The sequence below is a fragment of the Mustela nigripes genome, chromosome 17 (assembly GCF_022355385.1).
Source record: "Mustela nigripes isolate SB6536 chromosome 17, MUSNIG.SB6536, whole genome shotgun sequence".
Lineage (NCBI taxonomy): Eukaryota > Metazoa > Chordata > Mammalia > Carnivora > Mustelidae > Mustela > Mustela nigripes.
Window position 1 is genome coordinate 26,581,244 of NC_081573.1, and position 22,856 is coordinate 26,604,099.

Consider the following 22,856-nt stretch of genomic DNA (forward strand, 5'->3'; position numbering starts at 1 on the left):
CTTTCTGATGGAGGCATAATATTCCATAGTATATATGGAAGATTATTTTCTAAATACAAATTTCTTTGGTAGATATAGGACTATTTATCAGGTTATCTGTTTCTTCCTGAGTGAATTTTAGTAATAATTTGTGTCTTTCAAAGAATTTGTCCATCTCATCTAAGTTATCAAATTTGTTGGCATAAAGGTCTTCACAATATTCCCTTTACTATCTCTTTATTCTCTGTAGAATGTATAGTGGTGTCACTTCTCTTGGTCCTATTATCTGCAATTCTGTCTTCTTTTTCTTTTTTTCTTGATAAGACTGACTACAGGCTTATCATTTTTATTGATCTTTTCAAAGAACCAGCTTTTGGTTTCATTGACTTTTTTCTGTTATTTTTATTCTTTTTTCTATTGTCTTATCTTCCTGTGTTTATTATTTCCTTCCTTCTACATAGTTAAGTTTAATTTGCTCTTGCTTTTTAAGCATTTTACAGGGAAATCTGACTTTTCTTCTTTTCTCATATAGGTAGCTGGTACTATAAATTTCCCCCTCCATACTGCTTTAGTGGCATTCTCCAAATCCCATGTTATTTTAATTTTCATTCAGTTAAAAATACTTTCTAAATTCCAATTCCTCTTTGACCCATGAGATATTCAAAAGTATGTTATTTTGTTTCCAAATATTTAAGGATTCTTCAGGGACTATTCTGTTGCTTGTTTTTTTATTTAATTCCGTTATGATCATAGGATATGCTTTGTGTGACTAGAATCTTTTTTAATTTACTGAGACTTTTTTTTATAGCCCACAATATGGTCTATTGTAAATGTCCATATGCTCATGAAAAGAATGTGTATTCTGCTGTTGTGTGAAATTGTTCTATAAATGTCAGTAAATAAGTTGTTTGATAAAGTTATTTAGATCTTCTATTTCTTTATTGATTTTCTGTCTACTTGTTCTATATATCATTGAGAAAAGAGTAATGAAATTTCTGACTACATTTATGGTTAGTCTGTTTCTTCTTACAATTATACTAGTTTTGTCTCTTGTATTTTGAAGCTCTGTTATTAGGTGCATAGACATTTATGGTATGTGATTATTATATGCTCTTGATGAATTAAACGTTTTATCATTATACAATGACATTCTTCATCCAAAATGATATTCTTTGATGTGGAATCTCCTTTCTCTAATTCTTCAGCAGTGAATAGATGAACGAACTGTGGTACTTTCAACAATGGAATATTATTCAGCAATAAAAAGAAATGAGTTATCAAGCAACAGAAAGACACAAAGGACCCTGGAACACACTGCTAAGCGAAAGAAGCCAACTGAAAAGGCTACATGCTATATAATTCCAACTATATGACATTCTGGAAAAGGCAAAGCTAGGGGGCAGTAAAAAGATCGGTCTTCGCTGGGGTGGGGATGGAGGAGTGCTGGCTGGGATAGAGGGATGAGTAGGTAGAGCACAGAGGATATTTAGGGCAGTCTAACTATTCTGTGTGGTACTGGAATGATGGGCAATGTCATTACACCTTTGTCAAAATCCATAGAATGTACAACACAAAGAGTGAACTCTACTGTAAACTGTGGACTTCAGTTAATAATACATCAGTGATGACTTATCAGTTGTAACAAATGTACCTCAGTAATGTAAGATGTTAATAGGTGAGGAGTGGGAGGGTGCATGGGAACTCTGTGACTTAGTTCAATTTTTCCCTAAAACTAAAATTAATAAAAAACAATAAAGTCCATTTTTAAAAACCTGAGTTAAGCAGTATACATTGTAGTTAAAGAATATGTGTGTGTATCAAGTATGTATTTATTTATAGTGCTTATATATACTACATAACAGAGTAGTTGAACTTGTGGATTCTGGAGTCACACTGTCTGAGTTCAAGCCCTGACCCTGTCACTTAAAAATTATGTAACCTTTGGGCAAGTGGCTTAATCAGTCTGTGTGTCAGTTTCCCCATGTAGAAAATAATAATAAAAAAATAAAAATAAAACAATAATAGAATCAGGGTGCCAGGGTGGCTCAGTCAGTTAACCTGCCTTCTGCTCAGGTTGTGATCTCTGGGTCCTGGCATAGAGCCCTGCATCAGGTTGCCTGGTCAGCAGGAGCTCTGCTTCTCCTCCTCCCTCACCCCCCTGCTGATGCACATACACTCTCTCTCTCTCAAATAAATAAATAAAATCTATTAAAAAATAATAGGATCTATTTCATGGAGTTATTATGTAGATTACATGAAGCCTTTGAATAGACCCTGACACATACATACTAAACACACCTGATGGTATCTATGGTTGATGTTATTTGATCATGAAACTCACTTGAAAAAAGAAAGTCTGAACATCTTTTGGGAGCCAGCTCTTGAAATACACTTTCCATGATGAAGAGTGGGATCTTAAGAATGTAAATTGTTTATGTATAAGGATGTGAAGTATGCCAATCTAGTATAATTGCCATTTTGCATACTAAATCCCTGGGTTTGGGACTCCCTGATTTGGTGCTGTTGGCCATAGTGGCATTGGTTTTGGTGACATTTATTTCATTTCTTTCAAAATAAAATATTTCTGAATTTAAGAATTCTGTAATGTACTCAAAGCATTTGTCTTCTTAACAGCCAGAGGCTTTCCACAGATTCCTACTCTGGGCAGTCATAAAGCTACTGAACATCTTCTTGGAGTTAGCTCTGTTTCCATGTGCAAGTCAGCTGTAGCTGTCACAGCATGGGTGCTGTAGAGATCTCTGCAGGGAAAGATGTGGGTGGCCATACCCCCTTCTCGATACTCTAACTTAAGGGACTACACCTGTGCTGTTGGACCCCCTGGCCACTCACCTGCAGTCAGACACTCAACCAATTCAGAGTCTCTACTTTCCCTTTAATGTAAAAAGGATAGGCTCACTAAATATAGAATTCTTAGGTTGACAGTTTCTTTTTCCTTTTAGTACTTTAAAAATGTGATTCCAGGGGTACCTGGGTGGCTCAGTGGGTTAAAGCCTCTGCATTTGGCTCAGGTCATGATCCTGGGGCCCTGGGATCGAGCCCCACATCAGGCTCTCTGCTCAGCAGGGAGCCTGCTTCCCTTCCTCTCTCTCTCTGCCTGCCTCTCTGACTACTTACGATCTCTGTCTGTCAAATAAATAATAAATAAAATCTTTTTTTAAAAAAATGTGATTCCACTGTCTTCTCACATGCATCATTTCTATCTAGAAAACCATAGTAATCCTTAACCTTTGATTCTGTCTGTATAATGTGTCTGTTTATCCGAAGGTGCTTTCAAGATTTTCTTCCCATCACTGGTTTTAAGCAAGTTGGTTAGGATATACCTAGCTGTCTCTTTCTTCATGTTTCTTGTACTCAGAACTCACTAAACTTTGTAGAACTGTGGTTTTATTGTCTTTATCAAATTTGGAAAAAATTGTCAGCCATTAGTTCCTCAACATTTTTTTCTCTCCTGCCCTTTCTTTCCTGTATTTCAGGACTCCAAATTCCCATGTATTCAGTGACTTAATGTTATCCCACAGCTCACAGATGCTCTGCTCATTTTATAAAATTCTCTTTCTCCTGATCTTTTGTTCTGAATGTTTTCTATTGCCATGTCTTCAGATTCACTAGTATTTTCTTCTGCAGTCTCTAATCTACCAATAATCCTATCCAGTGTAGTTTTTATCTTAGATCTTGTTATTTGCTTTAATTAGGTAAAGGGCGCCTGAGTAGCTCAGTTGGTTAAACATCCAACTCTTGATTCTGGCTCAGGTCATGATCTTAGAGTCATTGGATCAAGCCCTTCATCGGGCTCCATGCTCCGCTTGTCCCTTTCCCTTTGCCCCCCCCCACACACACACACACACTCCTTCTCTCCTCTCTGTCTCAAATAAATTTAAAAAATATTTCAAGATGTGTTAGGTGAGATCAAAGAAGTCTTTGGTTTGGGGGTAATTATTCCCCACAATTAAGGCAAACTGTTCTGTGTATAGACACAGGGTGCTGTGAATCTTGAAGTTTTCCAACTTCAGTGGTTGGTAACAGGCACTATTCCCAGGCCTGTGTAAGCAATGGGCATTGTTCTCTGTCTTTTGTATAGGTTTTCCCCTGGCCTTGGGTAGTGTCTTCCCAGACACACACTTCTACTTCCTCAGCCAAATACTCAAGAAGAACCACGTTCAGATCTTTGGAGTTCTCTCTCTAGGCAGATCTCGCTCTGGTACTCCTCTGTAAGCTCTAGCTACCAAGGTCAATTTCTTGCACACATCTGTATCCACTCAACTTCCGGATTCCATTCCCTCCACCTGGGTTCACCTGGAACCTCCATCCAGGCAGTAAGCTTGGGAAACCACAGGGTCACCTCATTTGTTTCCCTATTCTCAAGGATCACTAGTTTGTTTGTTTGTTTTTAAGATTTTATTTATTTGACAGAGAGAGATCACAGTAGGAGAGAGGAAGGGAAGAGATCACAGAGAGAGAGGAAGGGAAGCAGGCCCCCTGCTGAGCAGAGAGCCCGATGTGGGACCCGATCCCAGGACCCTGAGATCATGACCTGAGCCGAAGGCAGCGGCCTAACCCACTGAGCCACCCGGGCGCCCCAAGGATCACTAGTTTTTTTATTGGCTAACATCCAGTGTCTTGCTGTTCTGTTGTTTCCTACATTTGTGTCCATTCTCCTGTTTTGTCTTAGGTAGGAGGGTAAATTAAGTCCTTGTTATTACATTTTGGCTAAAAGTAAAAATCTGGTACCTACTCTCACTTTAGTGGGGTTTCAGTCAAGAGAGGAAACAATGCATGTACTCAATCCACCATATTGAAACAGAAGCACAAAAAGCACCCTTTTAAAGAGGATGCTAATGTTTATAGTATCAGAACCTCTATTAACACAAGCTTATGGCCTTGTAATTATTTATTCAAATTCATAATCTCTAAATGGACTTCTTAAGGGGAGGAAACAGTGTCTCATTCATTTTGGGATTATCTGAGGGCTAAATGGGAGTTCTATAAATGTTTGTTGAATAAGTGAGTAAATAATGTCATTACTGGTAAGGCTGCAAAAAATAAGTAGTTAAGACTAAAGGTAAGTGTGATTTTAGTTAAGATCTTGTAGGGAAATGCAGTTTGTAGGGAAACACAGAACAGTATTTTTTTAGACTACAGCTTTTCAGGAGATGTTAACATTAGCACCTGCTTCTGCCTTTGTGACAGCAAACACTTCTTTAAAATGCTGTCATACATTGTTCTGGTGGGATGTGTCCTCAACACTTGGGAGAATTTTATGCCTGGCCATTAATCCTGGTCGTTTTCTTATCAGATCTCTGTGTGAAAATTATTGTGGAATAACAGAAAAATATATCTTTCCAACCAATCTACTTCCTTGTTTTATTTTTGTGTAATACGAATTTAATATTTTAAAGAATCCTTAAGGTTCAATGTGTAGTGATAAAGACAAATGGATATATTTTAAGATCAAATTTCCTCAGTTTTTTTTCCTTTTTAAAGAGTGTGGAACTGTATGTTATATTTATTAAATCTTTTAAAGATTCAGAAGCTGAGAAATTGAGTGAGATAATCTAAATATGTCACTTATTAATTCCTTGGCTTTTAAAGTCAGCATAGCATAGTGGTCTCAAGTAACTGTGGAGCCTGATTGCTTGTGTCTGGCCTCACTTTTACTAGCTGTCTGAACTTGGGCAAGTCACTTGATCTTTCCAAGCCTCAGTGTGCCTTGCGTAAAATGGGCTAGTAATAGCACATTCTCAGTTGTTATAAAGATTAAAATGCTTATTGCTTACAAAATGCTTTAAATGGTGCCTGATACATGGTAAGTACTAGGTAAGCTTGAGTAAACAAAAATAAGATAAAACGAAGTGAAATAGGGACACCTGGGTGGCTCAGCTGGTTAAGCAGCTGCCTTCAGCTCAGGTCATGATCCCAGGGTCCTGGGATCGAGTCCCAAATCGGGCTCCTTGCTCTGCAGGGAGCCTGCTTCTCCCTCTGCCTCTGCCTGCCATTCTGTCCTCCTATGCTCGCTCTCTCTCCCTCTCTCTCTGACAAATAAATAAATAAAAATATTTTTTAAAAAAACGAAGTGAAATAGAATAAAATAAGAATAAAACCTTAGTCCATCTTTTAGCATTTTGTCTCATTCTGCCTTTCCCAAGAAGTAAAATCTCCACTGTCTGTTTTGTCAAAAATATTTCTTACTTTAATAGGCTGCCTTTTTGGAAATCAGTTGAATATTGAAGGTAAAGGAATCTTTCCTAATTTCCTTTTATAGATCTTTTACTCAGCAATGATTCCTGTCTCCCTACTTATTTCACTGGGTCATGTTTAACCAAACTTTTTCCTTGACCTTCTCCTTTCCTTTAGTCAAACCCTCAGTTTTCCTCAGCTCTACCTGAAATTCTGCCTCCGAACTGTCCCCCCACCCCCACACCAAGATGACGCCAAGGATTTCTCATCTTAAGGTCTGATCTACCTTCTGTTTTGTGGCTATTCCCTGGCATGCTTTAACACCACAAATGTGTTTTCCATCCACACTGAGTTCCTTCCTAATTTAACATCCTTATTTTCTACAGTATTCTGATTTCATAGGTATCTAAGGCTTGCAGCATTATTTCACGTTGTTAGAGACATACTTTTTTTTTATTAACATATAATATATTACTAGCCCCAGGGGTACAGGTCTGTGCATCGCCAGGTTTACACACTTCCCAGCACTCACCAGAGCACATACCCTCCCCAATGTCCATAACCCAACCACTCTCTCCCAACCCCCCAACCCCTCCCAACCCTCAGTTTGTTCTGTGAGATTAAGAGTCTTTTATGGTTTGTCTGCCTCCTGATCCCATCTTGTTTCATTTATTCTTTTCCTACCGCCCAAACCCCCATGTTGCCTCTCAACTTCCTCATCAGGGAGATCATATGATAATTGTCTTTTAGAGACATACTTTTGATTTACTATCGCTTTTCCATTTTTAAGCTTATTTATCTATTATATTAATTTGATATTTATATTCTGTATTTTATATAATGATAGAATTTTTGCTATGTACTTAATTTAATAATATTTTATATTGTTTTACTATTTAACATCATCTTTCCTGGCCATGATTGTCCTAGCATATCCTTGTCCAGATTATTAAGAAGTTGTTAAAAAAAAATGCTTAATCAGCAATAAGTGATTGACTTTGTTTTGTAAATACAACTCAGCTAATAGCTTTTTGAAATTTATATTGATTTATGTTTTTATTCTGTCATCTCAGTCTATCTGATGCCCTCTTTGGGGACTTCTGTGCACAATGCATATCCTTATATCTGTTTCTAGCTTGGTATTCGAGGCAAGGGAGACCCACAAGGAAAACTCCACAGAAACAAGGATACGCCTAAAATCAAAATTTCCTAATTAGAATTAATTTCAATGCCATCCAGTCCCATCCAGCATCAGGAGACTTGACAGCTGTCAAAAGCCCATCTCAAACCCACTGTGCACGTACCTCTGTCTGCCTGCCTCCCTGGGGCAGTCACTGTTCTCAGTGTATAGATGGCAGAAGCTCTCTGGGTGTCTGATGAGAACCTCAGTTAGGCAGATAGGCAGGCTACACTTACTTCATCACACGGCAGCCCTGTGCAATAACGAGTTCTTATTATGAGGGTGGGAGATTAAAGTGTAGATTAAATAAAGCCACATTGTGACGTCATGGTTTCTAAACAAACTCTCCCGGTGGCTATGGGCCTGATACTTCTGAAGTTGCTGGTATGATTGAACATGAACATGTGGAAAGAACAAGTCAAGGCAGAATGATGAAATTCTTGAATGCTTTTGTTTAAAATTTCTCTCTATGTGTGTGAACACACACACACACACACACACCAACCACATGCACCTGCATATGTGAACTGTTCCTTGGGTGGATTTTTACCATTTTATCCAATCAAACATGGGTAGTTCCTACTGTGATCCTTCTGTAGATGAGTTCTCTGAGTATTTGGAGAAATAAGAGGGTATTTTTTATGTGTATGTAGTAGTGGATTTTGCTGGCTCTTAAAACATTATCTTTTATAAATCCTCAAGTGTTTGAAGTGAGAAAACCATCTTTCCTTTGAATTTAGCAAATAGCATTTATGTGTATACATGCTTATGCCATCCACACACTTACCCTGTAATTGAAACACTATGGAAAAGCAAACCATAAGCTTTTAACATTGCCAGGCGTGAGCTTCTCCTTCTCATCTTCTCCTAAATTGATGTTTAGAAGAACAAGAGGCCTCTCTGCTTCCGTGTTTATAAGCCTTACTGAGGTGGGGGGGAGATGGGGGCGAGGTCAATGCCTTCTTAGACTCAGAATCACATGATAGTAAATGTGAATCTAAGTAATGGCTCAAGTGCTTTCTAAGCAGTGGTTCCACCGATAATCACACACATCCTTCTTTTATTTAGTAAATGCCGATAAAAGCTAAAAAGAAAGCAGTGCTATTTGCATGTTCACACTCTTACTCAATCTGGAGTCCAGTAATTCAATAGTCTCATGTGGGAGACAAGAGAGGTGAACAGAACTGATTTCCAGAATCCCCTAGTGAGTGCCCACAGATCTAGGGGTCAGGTGTTTTAAGGTGTGAGACAAAACTGGAAAGGTTTTGCTAGTACGGTGACCTGGGCATGCTGGCAGAGAAACCAAATGCTGCCCTTGGGAAGTTTAAGTCTCTCTCCTCCTTGAATGGGCTCTGTTCTAGGATGGCCCTCCTGGGAGGGTATTGTACTTACCATGGAGTTAAATGTCAAATTGTCACATTGTTAGAATGTAAGCAATTAGAACAAGATTTATGTTTGTAAAAACATTTGATTATCAAAGTAAGTAATCAGGGTACATGGAAGAAAGATAATGCAGAGATGTGGGTTCTGGAGGCAGATGACCTAATTTCAAGTCCCATCTACACTTGCTGAGTGATCTTGGGCTCGTCACTTACACTCTCTGGGCCTCCGATTCTTTCTCTATGAATGGAGGAAATTGTAGCTATCCATACATTTATAATGAGTGTTAAATGCATGAATATGTGCAAAACAATTCATAAATAATAAGCACTAAATAAATGCTAATTAAAATTATTTTATTAATACATATGAAGAAAGGATTTTCACCGCTAAGATCTCAAAAGAAGTGGAGATGTTGAGACACCCTCTGACTTTAAAGGATAAATTCCAGTATGGAATGAGGCCCTGTCTGACAACCAGATCCCATATGACAGAATGGTCTGGCACGGATATGTAAATGTCAGCCTTCAGCTGGGGAAAATGTCTAACGGTGCCAAAAATTATTTTATGGGTTTTTTTTTTTTTCAAATTAGGAAATCCTCATTCTTGTCTAACTTGCTCTCCCTTAGCACTATCTCTTACTCTATGTCTGTGTGTTTATCTGTCTTCCAAGTCTGGTTTTTTTAGAACTGGTTGTGAATTCTTTATTCTCTCACATAGACATATGACAATGGGGGAGGAAGGATGTGTATTTCTTAAATATCAGTAAGAAATCTGTCTTGCCATCTCTATAGAGTGGAAAATTCAGCAAGGAAAGTCTGATAATTTCATCCCCCTTTCAAGTCCCATTCAACAGTGTACTTAATGGATGGTGCAGATTAACCAGACATTTCCACCATGAGTAATGGTGAAGGCTTCAGAACTTTGGGGTGGGTGTGGATTTTGTATATACCAGAGGGAATCCTTGGGATGACTTTTGAAGCAGTCTCTTTGGAGACTATGCTAACAGTCCCTGTATCTTTGTCAGACAGTCCACCCCTAGGCTACTAACACCCATTTGTCTTTAAGCATGGGAGCCTGAAAGTACCTGCAAAGTTGGGATCTCTCCTTGAGGGAATCCTTAACCAAAAACTGCCAGGTATATGGGTATAACTACCCCAGCTCCCTCGCACTTTGGCTGAGGGAATTCTGAGACATATATGTTGCACAGTTTTCCAGGGTTTCCCTCTGAGTCACCCACTGGAGTATCTGACTTCCCATTACTCCCATTCTCTAGCCTCCTTCCCTGTCTCATGTCTCCCATCATTTCCCTGAGCTCCCTGCACCACCCCAGAAACCACTTGGCTCTCTGATCTTGGCTCTGGGTCTCTTCTAAGATGGTATATACATCATAAAAGCACAAAGCCATCTGCTAAGCCTGGATTCGGTTTTGCCAAAACTACTCTGGGCCCTGTATTGGCAGAGCACAATTAACAGATCATTGCTTCTCCTGGGTTTGAAATTCTACCCACTCAAGGCACAGCTTATCATGGATGCAGACCTGTCAGAGTTTACACTGTTTTGTAAATAGGCAAGGACCATAGCCATTCATTTGCTTACTTAACCTCCTGTCTGCAGGACAGCCAATTTTTCTTGGGGGTAGAAGATTTTAGGAGCAGCAGACTCACTTCTAGCATCCAGCATGCTGTGAAAGCTGGTTTCTAAGCATGAGTGGGCCTCAGAAAATGCTCCTATCCATTTCATCCACTCTCTTTACAGACCTGTCAGACGAGTACTTTGCTTTTATTCTAGTACCAACCTAGCTAAACCAGCCACCATACACACCATTGTGTAAAGAAAACACCTGCTTCCTATAAGGTTCTCTAGCTGATGGGGGAAACGGGCCGGTTCACATGGTCTCTTACTGCACGCGAACTCATCCTTTGGCAATCTGAGACCAAGATTGCACATTTAGCCAGGTGGATCTCTTAAAATCATCTCCTTTACCATATTCTTCATTTTAGTCTTATCCCTATCTTCTTTCCTGTTTTGCTTTATCACCTTTGTGATGCTTTAATTCTCAGCACACCAGCTGAAGCTCTGTGAAATCTGTATCACAGTATATTAGCATTCCAGAATACATGCAATCCCTGAGTAGACAATAAATTTGATTTTGCACAAGTGGCATCCTTTATACTTTGCTCATAAGGCAATCTCTCAAGTGTATCTTTTTTTTTTTTTTTTTAACACAACACAAATAGTCTGGTGAAGTAAAAATGGGTTCCATGATGGGTTTTGTGCTCAGCAAAAAGAACTTGGACAAAGCAGCCGTGCTGATGTTCTTATTTACAAAGGTTGCCGTCTGGGAAATTAGTGTCTGCTGCTGCCAGTAATTAGGAAAATTTAGGACCCCTAGTGCTCCAACATCTTGCATTAAAGGTTGTATGTCATTGGTGTTTTCATGAGAATTTGCTGGATTTCTGTCATTAATAACAGGCATAAACCCAGCAAGCAGTAGAATATGCATTACATTTAATCAATTTGCTATTTGTATTCATTATGTATGTCCTCCATTTTGAGTCATGAAAAATTGAAAGGCCATTACAAATAGAAGGAGCATCATGGATTACAAATGATGTAACAAGAGCATAAGCGCTATTAATTGGTCAATTGTGCTTGTCAGTACATTTAAAGTGATTAAGGCAGAAAGATTAGAAGGGACATGCATGTGCTTGGGACGGAGAAGCCCAGGAACACTGGGGTGCTGCTGAGTGCCTCGTGCCCACATAAATGCAGCAAAAGCCAACAGCATTTTTTCCAACAAATTCATTCAACAAGTATTTGTTGAGCACATGCTGTGTGTCAGGGGTTGTGCTGAGTGTTGGGAATACAGCAGAAAAAGTAAAGAGGTCTTTGCCCTCAGGGACTTACAGATGGATAGGTGGGTGGGGAGGGAGAATTGTGAATAATACATAATACATAGATATAGGGGCACCTGGGTGGCTCAGTAGGTTAAGCCCCTGCCTTCAGCTTAGGTCATGGTCTCAGGGTCCTGGGATCGAGCCCCGCATCGGGCTCTCTGCTCAGCAGGGAGCCTGCTTCCCCCACTGCTCTGCCTGCCTCTCTGCCTACTTATGATCTCTCTCTCTCTGTCAAATAATAAATAAAATCTTTTAAAAATAATAATACGTAGATATAGATATGTCATACAGCTATGTGATATCTAGTAGTGGTAAGACCGGTGGAGATCACTAGAACAAGAGAATGGCATTGAGAGCGACGGATGGTAGTGAGGGCAGTCCTCTTTGGGGAAGTGACATGTGAACAGAGGTTTAAGTGAAGAGAGAAGGAAAACAAGCCATGTGGCTCTGGGGCGACGGCAGGACTATTTCATTCATATGAATTGGCCCAACACCTCAACTTCTATTGTAACGCTCAAGAATACATGAATACTTTTAATTCTTTCTGTTGGCTTGACCTAGTGGAACCACTTCTCCAGAGCTGGAAAACTCTATCATTCGTCTTCCTACTACCCCTTTCTACGGTAGCTGTTCTGTTAAAGTGAAACTGATGGGTTTAGTTAGCATTTTATGTGCAGGCATCTTGAAGTCCTCATCATGGCTCACAAAGCCCTCGGTGACCAGGCTCCCTTCCCACATTGCATACCAGTCCTCTCTCCTCTAATAAGTTCTCGCCCCTGACCTTCCTGTTGCTCACACTGATAGCTCTTAGCTATCTCTCTGCCCAGTACATTCTGTCCTCAGACTCAGACCTCTGCCACCAGGTCATCTCCTCAGAGAAGCCCGCCCTGACTAGCACACCGAAGTCGTTTCTTGGTCCCTTGCTATGTATTAGGTCCTCCTGGTTTGTTGTCATCATGGCCCTTACTATTACCTGAACTGCATGCTCTCTGCTTGTTTCTCGCGTAGCTCCCACATTTGTGTTTATACACCATGAGATCAGACACTCATCACCTGAGTTCACTGCTGTGTTCCGGCGCCTACAACAGCACCTGGCACGAAGAAGAGGCTCAAACGCCCAAGACAAGGGATGGAATGACTGGATTAATGGGTGAGTCAACCAATCAGTCAGCTAATCAGCCAAAGTAAAGGTAAAAAAGGAGAGTTTGGTTTCTGCTTTTTTATTCAGGTTGCAATTTAAAATTTTGCCTGACGGGGTGCGTGGGTGGCTCAGTTGTTTGAGCGGCTGCCTTGGGCTCAGGTCATGATCCCGGACTTCCGGAATCGACTCCCTCATCGGGCTCCCAGCTCCTTGGGGAGTCTGCTTCTCCCTCTGACCTTCTCCTCTCTCATGCTCTCTCTCACTCATTCTCTCTCAAATGAATAAATAAAATCCTTAAAAATAAAAAAATAAATAAAATAAAAATTTGCCTGAAATCCACAAAGAAGAAATGGGTGCATATTCAGAGCAGGGCTGTGCAAATGAAAGTCATTAGCTAACATGGATTTTTGTGCTATTTGGTTCATTTGTTTAGGATCTCTCGCTATACCTTTTTAAGTAACTTAGTATTTCTTTTCAACATATTGAATCATTTTTTACGGGCTAAATGGTATAAGAGCTGATGGTCAACAAGCATGGTTTGAAAACCCTCACACACATTACAATCACCTGGGGGTCCCTTGTATATACCTACATCTGGAACCCCTAGCAGGCCAGTTGGTTCAAAATCTCTGGCCCAGGGTCTTACTAGACTAGTGGATCCACTGGTCTAGTAGAAGGATGGAAGTATAAAGAGCAAACCACAAAAAAAAAAAAAAAAAGAAAGAAAGAAAGAAAAGAAAAGAAAAAAAGAGCAAACCACAGATAGTGGGTCAAGAACCATAACAGCAGGTGAGCGTGCAAGGAAAAATGATGATATTTCTATTTGGTCCATAACTATAACTCAAAAAGAAATGTTTTTAGGAACCTAGAGGCCAAATGACCTGGTTACACAGCAGATAAATGTTTCATTTATTTATTACCCACTCCCACCCCCAAAAAACTGATCAAAAAGTGACAAGTATCATGCACTAAATAATTATTTTTCCTGTGTGGGTCCAAACAAATGATTTTATTTTTCTATATAAGTCAGGAGTTATTGTATCCTTAGGCAAATAAAGAATTTTAATTAAAATATAGTGTCTTTCCTAATTGGCAGACATGAGAGAAAGGAAAATAGGAGAATCCACAGGGTAACCATCAAAGGGAAGGAATTAACATGTCCTCTGAAATTATTTTAAAAGGTCAGAACTTCCCGAAGTGTGGTGGTGAAGGTGAACTGAAACTCTCTTGCTCAGCCTGCCTGTGCCTTTGGTGGTGGGCACTGAAGTGTTTAGACTGGGAAAAAGGCAGGTCTTTCTGGGTAATTAATTGTGGTTTAGGTTATTCAGTTGAAGATCAAGCTTTGCTTCCCCCCGCACCTTGACTTGGGTGGAAAAGAACAAGAAAGTGAGAATGATTTCATAAGAGCTAAACTGTTGTTCAGAGTGGCACTTCTAAGTAAAATATTGGCTAAACATTCCTATCTTTTGTCTAGTGATAAAAGGTGAGATTTTAAAAAGCAATGTTTGCAATCTGAAGGGCCCTTTACAAAAGTCCGTCAGCATGTTGTAAGAAAGTCTGCGTCTTGTCCTCACCCTTTGGCCTCCCTTGCTTTACCACACTCTCTGCTTGCAGGGAAGACCGAAGTGTCCAGCCACCGTATAAACTCAGACGAACACCTCTGAGGCTAGGAAGAGCCGCTGCCAAACTTCCAGATATCTGCACTGCCACCCTGTCCCCTTGGATTTTATAGTTACCAACAGTGGGTGATCTTGAGAAAGGCTCACAATTTCAGAGAAGCCATATACTTGAATATTTAAAGAAAGTGATATTTTACAAAATAGAGGGGTGACCTAGGGGAAGAAAAGGACGGAAGCAAGGAGAACCTAGCAGCCTCTCCAGAAATGAAGGTGACCAAGAAGGCCACCCCAGGCAGGTGGCTCCCTGAGGGAAGCAACGGGTCTCAAGGCTAGCTGTATACCGGAATCACCTAAGGTGCTTGAAAAATCCTGACACCTGAGTCCCCTGCCCAGATTCCTGGGAGTCGGGGATGCTGGGTCTAGGCATACCTTATAAAAGTTCCCAGGGGACCTGAACATGCAGGAAGGACTGGGAACCACTCACTGATGCCATCCCAGATTAGTGACCAAAGTAACCGGGAAATTATCATTGGTGGCACAATCCACTGAGCTCAAGGTCTTGGCATACCCAGCGCTTGGCAGAGGGCAAAGAAAGACTCATCATCAAGGGAGACACTGTGGTGGGAAAAACTGAACACATCCACAGTGGGGTAATTGTTCCCTTCCTTCTGTGACTTCCTGACATCTTGCCCTGCAGAAACTGCAATGGGCAAGACAGACATCGCTTTCAGATAGATGCCTGTCATTTAGATCCCTCCTTCGGCTGATGACACTGTGGTGAGAAAAGCCACTTGCAGATGAAGTGAATACTTGAGAGAGAATCAGAAGCGGTGTGACAGTGGGCCTGGTAAGCTCTACTTTGAAGGAGAGCAGGCGGGTCTTTTGGGAGGTTTATGCAGAGATCCAAGGCAGCCTGAGAAACATAAGCCAGTGCCGCCAGGGCTCTGGGGTGTAGAGACACCATGTGATTTTACACCTCCTGCATGTTCCCAGGACAAATTAGAGTTGGGGAGAAGATCCGGAAGGGGAAGAAGCCAAACAAGGGTGCAATGGAGGTGACAGTCCAGATGCAACATGGTCTCAAGAGGGGACCTTGGGGTTTGCCCAGCCTTGGGGCCGAAGAGTGTGAGGTCTGTGTACTCCCACAGGGCTACGCATTGGTTAAAGGCCACCAAGGCGTTGTGGGCTTGCTGTAGGAGAAATGTAGCTCCAAGGCCTAAGGAGCATCTCCTGAAGGTCAACAGGTGGAAGCTGGTAGCAGCATAGGCTACAGAAGCTGGGAGATGGGTGCATAGGCGGTAAAGGGATCCAGGGGGATCTGGGCAGGATACTGACTACCTGCTGCTGCCCCAGCAAAGCATCACCTCCTGGATGGGTGTCTTTCTCTTGAGAAACCATAGAGCATATTTCTGCATTCCCTCCTCTGATTCAGTAGATTTTCTCCCATTACCTTTCTCTTCCTTACCACCCCGTTCCTTGTTTTCATTGTTTTCTGTTTCTTATGATCAACGTGGGAAGTCTAGGAAGTCTGGAGGAGGATGCAACTAGGGAAAGTGGGACAAGGAGGCCACTCTGACCTGCACAACAGCGTGGATGATCTCTGCAGCAAGAGACAAGATACCCAACCAAAGGGGCCCTTATAATGGGAGACACAAGAAGTCTGGTACCAGGTGATCTAGGTTTGACTTAGTTGCTCAAAATATCAGGACTCAGGAAGGGTGTGATACTGTGATTGATAGGAAGAAACATATATTTGGTCTTTGTTCCTCACTCCTGGCCCAGACCTCCTAAAACTCTTGGAACTTCCTAGCTGAGAAGAGCTACAGGTGATTTTGTTATGTTAATCAGGCAAATTTTGGATCCCACCTTAAGGATGGGGGCTGGTTACCAGGAGAACCAACCATGTGATCAGAGGGTTGGAACTTTCAATCCCACCCCCAAGCTCTAGGGAGGGGAAAGGGGCTGGAGGTTGAGTCCAATCGCCAATGGTCAATGATTTAATCATTTGGGGAGATTTAGGGAGAGGGCAACACTCAGAGAAAGCATGCAAGCTCCTTTCCCTTTTTCAGGACCTTGCCTGGTGCATCTCTCCTATCTGGCTGTTCCTGAGTTCCATCCTTTTATAACAAACCAGTAATCTAATAGGTAAAATGTTCTTCTGAGTTCTGTGAGCTGCTCTAATGAATTGAACCCAAGGAGAGTATCTTTAGAACCTCCAGTCTGTAGCCGGTTGATCAGAAGCACAGGTGACAATATGGACATGCAATTGGCATCTGGAGCAGGGGTGGGGGAGGGGCAGTCTGGGGGGCCGAGCTCCCAAGTAGACAGTGTGAGAACTGAGTTGAATACCTGTAGGACACCAGCTGGTGTTGGAGGACTACCTGTTGATGTGGAAACTGCCCTTACCCCCAAACACGCACATGTTGAACCTGGGTGCAGAATTATAAAGGGCTTCTCTGCCATCCTCTTGGCCTTCTGTCCATCATGGTGGCCGCATAGCTTCTAGTATCATGTCCTCACACAATAATATCCAAAATCAGGGAGGGAGGGATTGGCTTTTCCTCACTCATCACTCTCCAGTCAAAAAGCAAAATATTTTCCAGATCCGGGCACAGAATCTGTAAGTATAGGGTTGGGCAGGTATCACCTTCCTATTACTCAATTTTAAGGATGATTGAGGAAAGGTAATATCTGGCATTTTGGCTTCTGCCTGCCAGTCCCTGCAAAAGGAGGTACTGGCTATTCTCCAGTTGTCCCTTTGGGTTCATCCTCTGCCCTTTTCTGCCCTGCTCCTTACTCCATGCTTTTGGAGGCTAGTACCTACAGATTTCACCACCAGGATTTGTCCTTTGGGTTTTAATGGGATTCAACCCAGGGGAGGCCCAGGAGGAGTTGGGAGGGAACAGGAGAGAAGTTGAGATATCTATTCCCTCTGCTCCAAACCTGCCAGACCAGAGTCTGGCAGGGTCTGTGTTTCCCTACTAAAGGACCAGGTCAGGAAGGTAATGCTTCTTGTTACTTTATGAGGTACTGATTTACCTTCTCTGCTTAGATCTACAGTTCACTTGGCATGGATCTTTTCCTTCTGCTTTTTATCTTGGAAGTTTCTAAATCTACTGAAAAGTTAACTTAATAAAACACTTATATCCTTCAGTTTGATTCCCCAGTGGTTAATAGTTTGTCACATTTTCTTTATATCTCTCAATATAGAGACACAGAGAGGCAATTGACCCTTGAACAATGTGGGTTTGAATTTCACGAGCCTACTTATATGCAGATTTTTTTCAATAAATGCAGTACAGTACTATAAGTGTATTTTCTCTTCCTTATAATTTTCTTAATGACATCCTCTCTTAATGACATAGCTTACTTTATTGTAAGAACACAGTATAACATATACAAAATATGTGTTAACCGACAGTTTATGTCATCAGTAAGGCTTCCAGTCAACAGTAAGCTATGAATAGTTCAGTTTTGAGGGGAGTCAAAAGTTATATGTGGATTTTCAACTGCTGGGGGTTGGCCCTAACCTCTGAGTTGTTCAGAGGTCAACTGTGTGTAGATATATAGTAGATAATTCACTGAGCCGTACAATTTGGGGTTTTGCTGAACCATTTGAATGTTCTAGATGTCTTGACATTTCACTTCTTCACTTCAGCATGCATCTTCCAAGGATAAAGATATTCACTTACCCAACACCCCAAAATTAACACTAATTCAATAATAATTACCCAATTTGGCCTTTTTAAAATTTATTGCTTAAAAATACTTTCTTGATAACCCCTGACATTTGAGTCGTTTGTAGCTGACAAAGCTCTTTCATCATTATTTCATTTCATAGCACACTTTCTGAAGCAATCATTATCATCCTGGCCTTATAGATGAGGAACTGAAGAATCAGAGAAGCCAAGTGACCCACCCCGGGTCACACAGCTAACAAGTAACATGACTGGGATCCCATGGCAAGCCTTCCAACTCCAAGTCCCACACACTTTCCATGACATTTTGGCCAGAGTGTTAGGTTTTCCAGAACTTAGGCCCCTCAACACTTCCCTTATTTTTTTCCCTACCAACCTATCTGTCCACCAAAAGTAATGAGGCTCCTGTCCTCCAGCTTCAGACAGAGAGACTCTGGATATGCTAGTTTTCCACCTTGGCCTCTGGAATAGAAGAATGCTAGACAATGTGTTTGGACCCCGCATTTAATTTAAGCTATCATGATTGATGACACAGTATTTCTTTACTGCATTATGCTTGATTCTCACCTTCACTCCCTGACACGGGGTGGAAGAAAGCTTCCCTCTGAAAACTCCTGGATTTTATCCTCCCAGGTGGGAAGAAGCTGCTTTATGCTGTTAAACAAGCAGGTGAAAACACGTGTGCTTGAAGCCCCACCAGGGCAGGATTTCAGACTCTCGGCTCCAGACCTCCCTCTCAAGCATTTCCAGGACCAGCCCCTTTCTGTGCTTTGCCACTATCATTCATGAAACTGCAGCAGCCCCTCACCTAGTCCTAGATGGCCATCTGCCCTCCGTTCTTGTCTCCTGCACTTGACAGGTGAGCCTCATCAGTGATGTCCAATGACCCTGGAATGAGGGCTGTGGTCCATGCTCTGGCCTGTGCCACCCTTCCTGACCAGCCCCCACTGACCTCACGGCCACCCCTCACACTGTGCTCCCCACCCCACTCCGAGTTCAGGCTATACCAACCTTCTTTTCCTTAAACAAGCCCGACCCCACCTCAGGGCCATTCTACCTGCTTTGTTGTCTGCCTGCAATGCTTTGTCCCCCATAACTACCCCCGGTCACGGATCCTTCACGCCTCAGCCCTGAGCCCCACCCTAGATCCTCATAAATGCTTTCCTCTTTTTCCTGAGTGCAGCGTAAGTTCCACGTAAGGGCTCAGCAAAGTGTTCATATCCCCCGATATCTCCTGAGGAAGAAGGGAGACCCACAGGGGGCCACACCTAAGGTCACTGTCAGAGCCATGGTCTTTCTCACCCAAAGCTGCTGCTTCAGGAAGGAAGCCCCTCCTGCTTCATCCTTGGGCTCCATAGCCAAGGGGACGTCCCCTCGCCCCGCCACTGTCACAGGACGCTGTCCACGTGAGGAGACAGAAACTGCATCCCAGACTTCCTTTCGTGTCTTCTCAGAAGTCTGCACCTGTTCACCCATCCATTTGCTCATCTCCTTCCCTATGACCACCCCCCCTATTTATCAAGTATTTATTGAGTTTAATTACGTGTATGGCATTGTGCTATTCATAGGGACACACTGGTGAGCAGAACAGACAGGTTGCTGTCCTCAGGAAGTCACCATGCCCTAAAAACCACATGTACTAAAAAGTCACATACGCAGATGAGAGAATGTGGGATGGTAGCCAGAGGACAGTGCCAGGAAGGAAACCAGGAGAGCAACGTGATGGAGGAAGCAGTGGGCAATTCCCCACTTGGCTTCAACCCACTTTCCTCCTTCTTAACAGAATCCCAATTGCTTTCAGTTGTCACCCCCTCAAATACCTCCTGGGCCTTAGTCTCGTCAGGCTTTCTCAACCACCCACCCCAATGCCCACATCCCAGGGCAGACTGGATTGGCCCAAGGATAATTCCACCCACTTGAGATTGATGGGATCCAGAGGGAGTATATGACTCTTTTCAGGCCAAGTAGTTCCTGTAGGGAGGCGGGAACTTCTATGGAAAGTGTCCTTGCTTGAAAAGAAAGCCACAAAAAGAGATGGTTCCCTCTGGATGTGGTCATGTCTGTATGTGATGGCTAGAGCTGCTGCAGCTACGTGTTCCCAGCTGAGGGTGAAGCCAGCCCCACACCAGCTGAGCTGAGATGCATGAACATGGGCCCAAAAGACACCAGTGAGCTGCTGTTTCAATCAGTCCTGGAGCCCTCAGACTTCCCATTCAGAAGAGATCATAAGTTACTATTTAACATCCCTTTTTTTTTTTTTTATAGCCATCAAAAGCACCAAAATTGACAGAGACGTAGACCTCACTGCTTTGCCTCTAGCTCCCACCGTGGTGCCTGATACGAAGTAGATGCTCAATAAATGCTTATGGAAAGAACGGTATGTCCTATGTCAGATTCCCCAGAAGCAGACCTGCAGACAAGGAAGGCTTCATGGGAAAGTGCTGTGTTATGGAAACGCTCCCAGGGTGGATCAGTAAAAGGAAGCAAAAGGAGGCAAGACAGGGAAAGCCAAGCACAGAGGCAAACTTAATCAAAGCCCCCATGGGGGCAACTTCCTCCTGATCCCCCAGGAAACTCTGGAGTATAAGCCACTCCTCCTAAATTGTCCCACCTGCAGCAAGGGGCTGGCCTTTTTTTTTTTCTTTTCAGCATAACAATATTCATTGTTTTTGCACCACACCCAGTGCTCCATGCAATCCGTGCCCTCCCTAATACCCACCACCTGGTTCCTTAATCCCACTCCTCAGTCCCTAGCTAAGGGCCATTTCAGGGGGATATAAACACCACACCTCCTCCCAGCTCTCAGCTCTTATGGTTTAAATGGTTGAAGGAACCCAAGAGTGGCACCTGCTGACCACTGGAGGCAAAAGTGCAGTGAAGTTAGCAGAAGGATACACAGAAACGATAAGAGGGGTCAAAGAGATCTGCATGTGGGCCCCGAGGTGGATGAATGAACAGGTTCTGGATGCATCCACAATTGAATCTCAAGCAAATAGCAGCCCTGAGGCAGCCTTCTGGTCTGCAAATTCTTCCGCCATGTCCCTCCTAGGTTGAGGGGGCATCTTTTACTGCTGTCCACACACGATAGCCAGTGGGAGCCCCCAGCTTTTATTAAAATGGAAAAAATTTGCATTTCAAAATTATGACTGTGCTTCAATATTCATCTTGAGGTTCTCTCGCAAAACATTGAAAGCTAGATCATGATTTGACGATGGAATATTGATTTTACATCTCTATTTATATTCAGAGGTCTGTGCTGTGTGGCTAGAACACCCACCCTGCAATATCTTCTGTTTTAAGTCAATATGAACATGGATGATCCCCCCAGGCAAGTTTTGATAAAATGCTGGTGTCGATACAAAAAGACATTCATGCCAATGCAAGTCAATACCCGTTTATTGGTTTGGGCTGCTTCTGCTTCACTCAGCAGGCTCCAAGAGGCGTTTCCAAACACCAGCTCCTAGCCAGTCTGCGTATTTCTTCACTAATATCATGTGAATGGAAAATGCAGGGGAACGTGGGCTGGCGGGGGGCTGCCCATGCCGGCTCCCAAATCAAGAAGGGAAAAGAAAATAAAAGCAAGTCTGGGAGAAGCTTTAGTACTGTCATTAGCCGTGTGCTTGTCTTCTCTCAGTTTCAAAAAGAGTAACATTGAAACAGCAGAAGGAGCTAGAATCATTTCCATCCTTGTTAGGTTCTCATCATACCATAGGCACTGGGACTTGGCTTGACTGTGGGTATGTGCTGTGTTTGCCTGTCTGGCACTTAATACCACCTGAAACTCCATATATTTAGTACTTCTTAAAAATCTCATGTATTGTCTGCCTTCCACACCAGAAAGTGAGATCCAAAGGAACAGAGGGGTTTTTTGTTCGTTTGTTTTGTTCATTGCTGTATTTCTAATGTCTCGATGCCGAATTAGTTTCTTTCTGCTTCATGAAGCCACCCCACAAATTAAGCAAGTTCTATGTGACAGGGCTCAACTAGGTTCTTGAGATAAATCCGTGAGAAAAACACATTCGAGTGTGCTCTAGGGCAGTAGAGACAAACAAATACTATGTAGAGTCCATTAGAAGGCAGGGATTGCTAAGGTTGGGGAGCAAAGTAAGAAAAACTCAAAGGTTGGGGACACAGATTGTGTTTCTGAATCCAGTGGTCAGGTTCAGCCTCTGCGGGAAGAGAGAGTCAAACAGAGTCTTGTAGGAGGTCAGCAAATGAGGACGCAGCTATGGAAGGAAGGAGACCGGGATTTCCAGGCCCTTGGAATAGTGCACGGTTCCCAAGACAAAGCAGGAAGGACTATGCATGGCTTACCTAAAAAGCAATACAAAACAAAACAAAATGAAACCAAAAAAAAAAAAGAAAGAAAGAAAGAAAAGGAAAGGAAAGAAAAAGAGAGAGAGAGAAAGAAAAAAGAAAGAAACGTGGGTGGCTGGACGGGGTGAATAGAATGTTAGAACAATTAAAGGGATGAATCTGAGGCACCCACGGGCCACCTTGCCCTCAACAGCTGCCCCCTAGGGAGAGCTCATGTGAAGAATAAATTTAAGCAGACACAAACAGAGCCCCCTGGATCCAGCCATGCCTAAAGCAACATCTAGTCCACATCTTTTCAATGCTTGAGCCAATATATTCCCTTTTTATAATCACTTCTCACTGAAAGAGTCCCTAATAAAACCCCCTGAAATCTTGAACGCCTGAGTTACTGTGCCCACAGCGGATTTCTAAGATACCCGCTGGCTGGCTCTCGGGCAGCAGGAAATC

At 42.4% G+C, this 22,856-nt stretch overlaps 1 protein-coding gene across 1 annotated transcript in view; it reads left to right on the forward strand.

Moving 5' to 3' along the window:
* C17H16orf78 (chromosome 17 C16orf78 homolog) overlaps positions 1–22,856 on the forward strand; it is a 118,682-nt gene that overhangs the window by 41,187 nt on the left and 54,639 nt on the right. Inside the window, exon 2 of the mRNA XM_059383284.1 lies at positions 12,643–12,784. Coding sequence (XP_059239267.1) covers positions 12,643–12,784 — 142 coding nt within the window. The remainder of the gene's footprint in view (positions 1–12,642; positions 12,785–22,856) is intronic.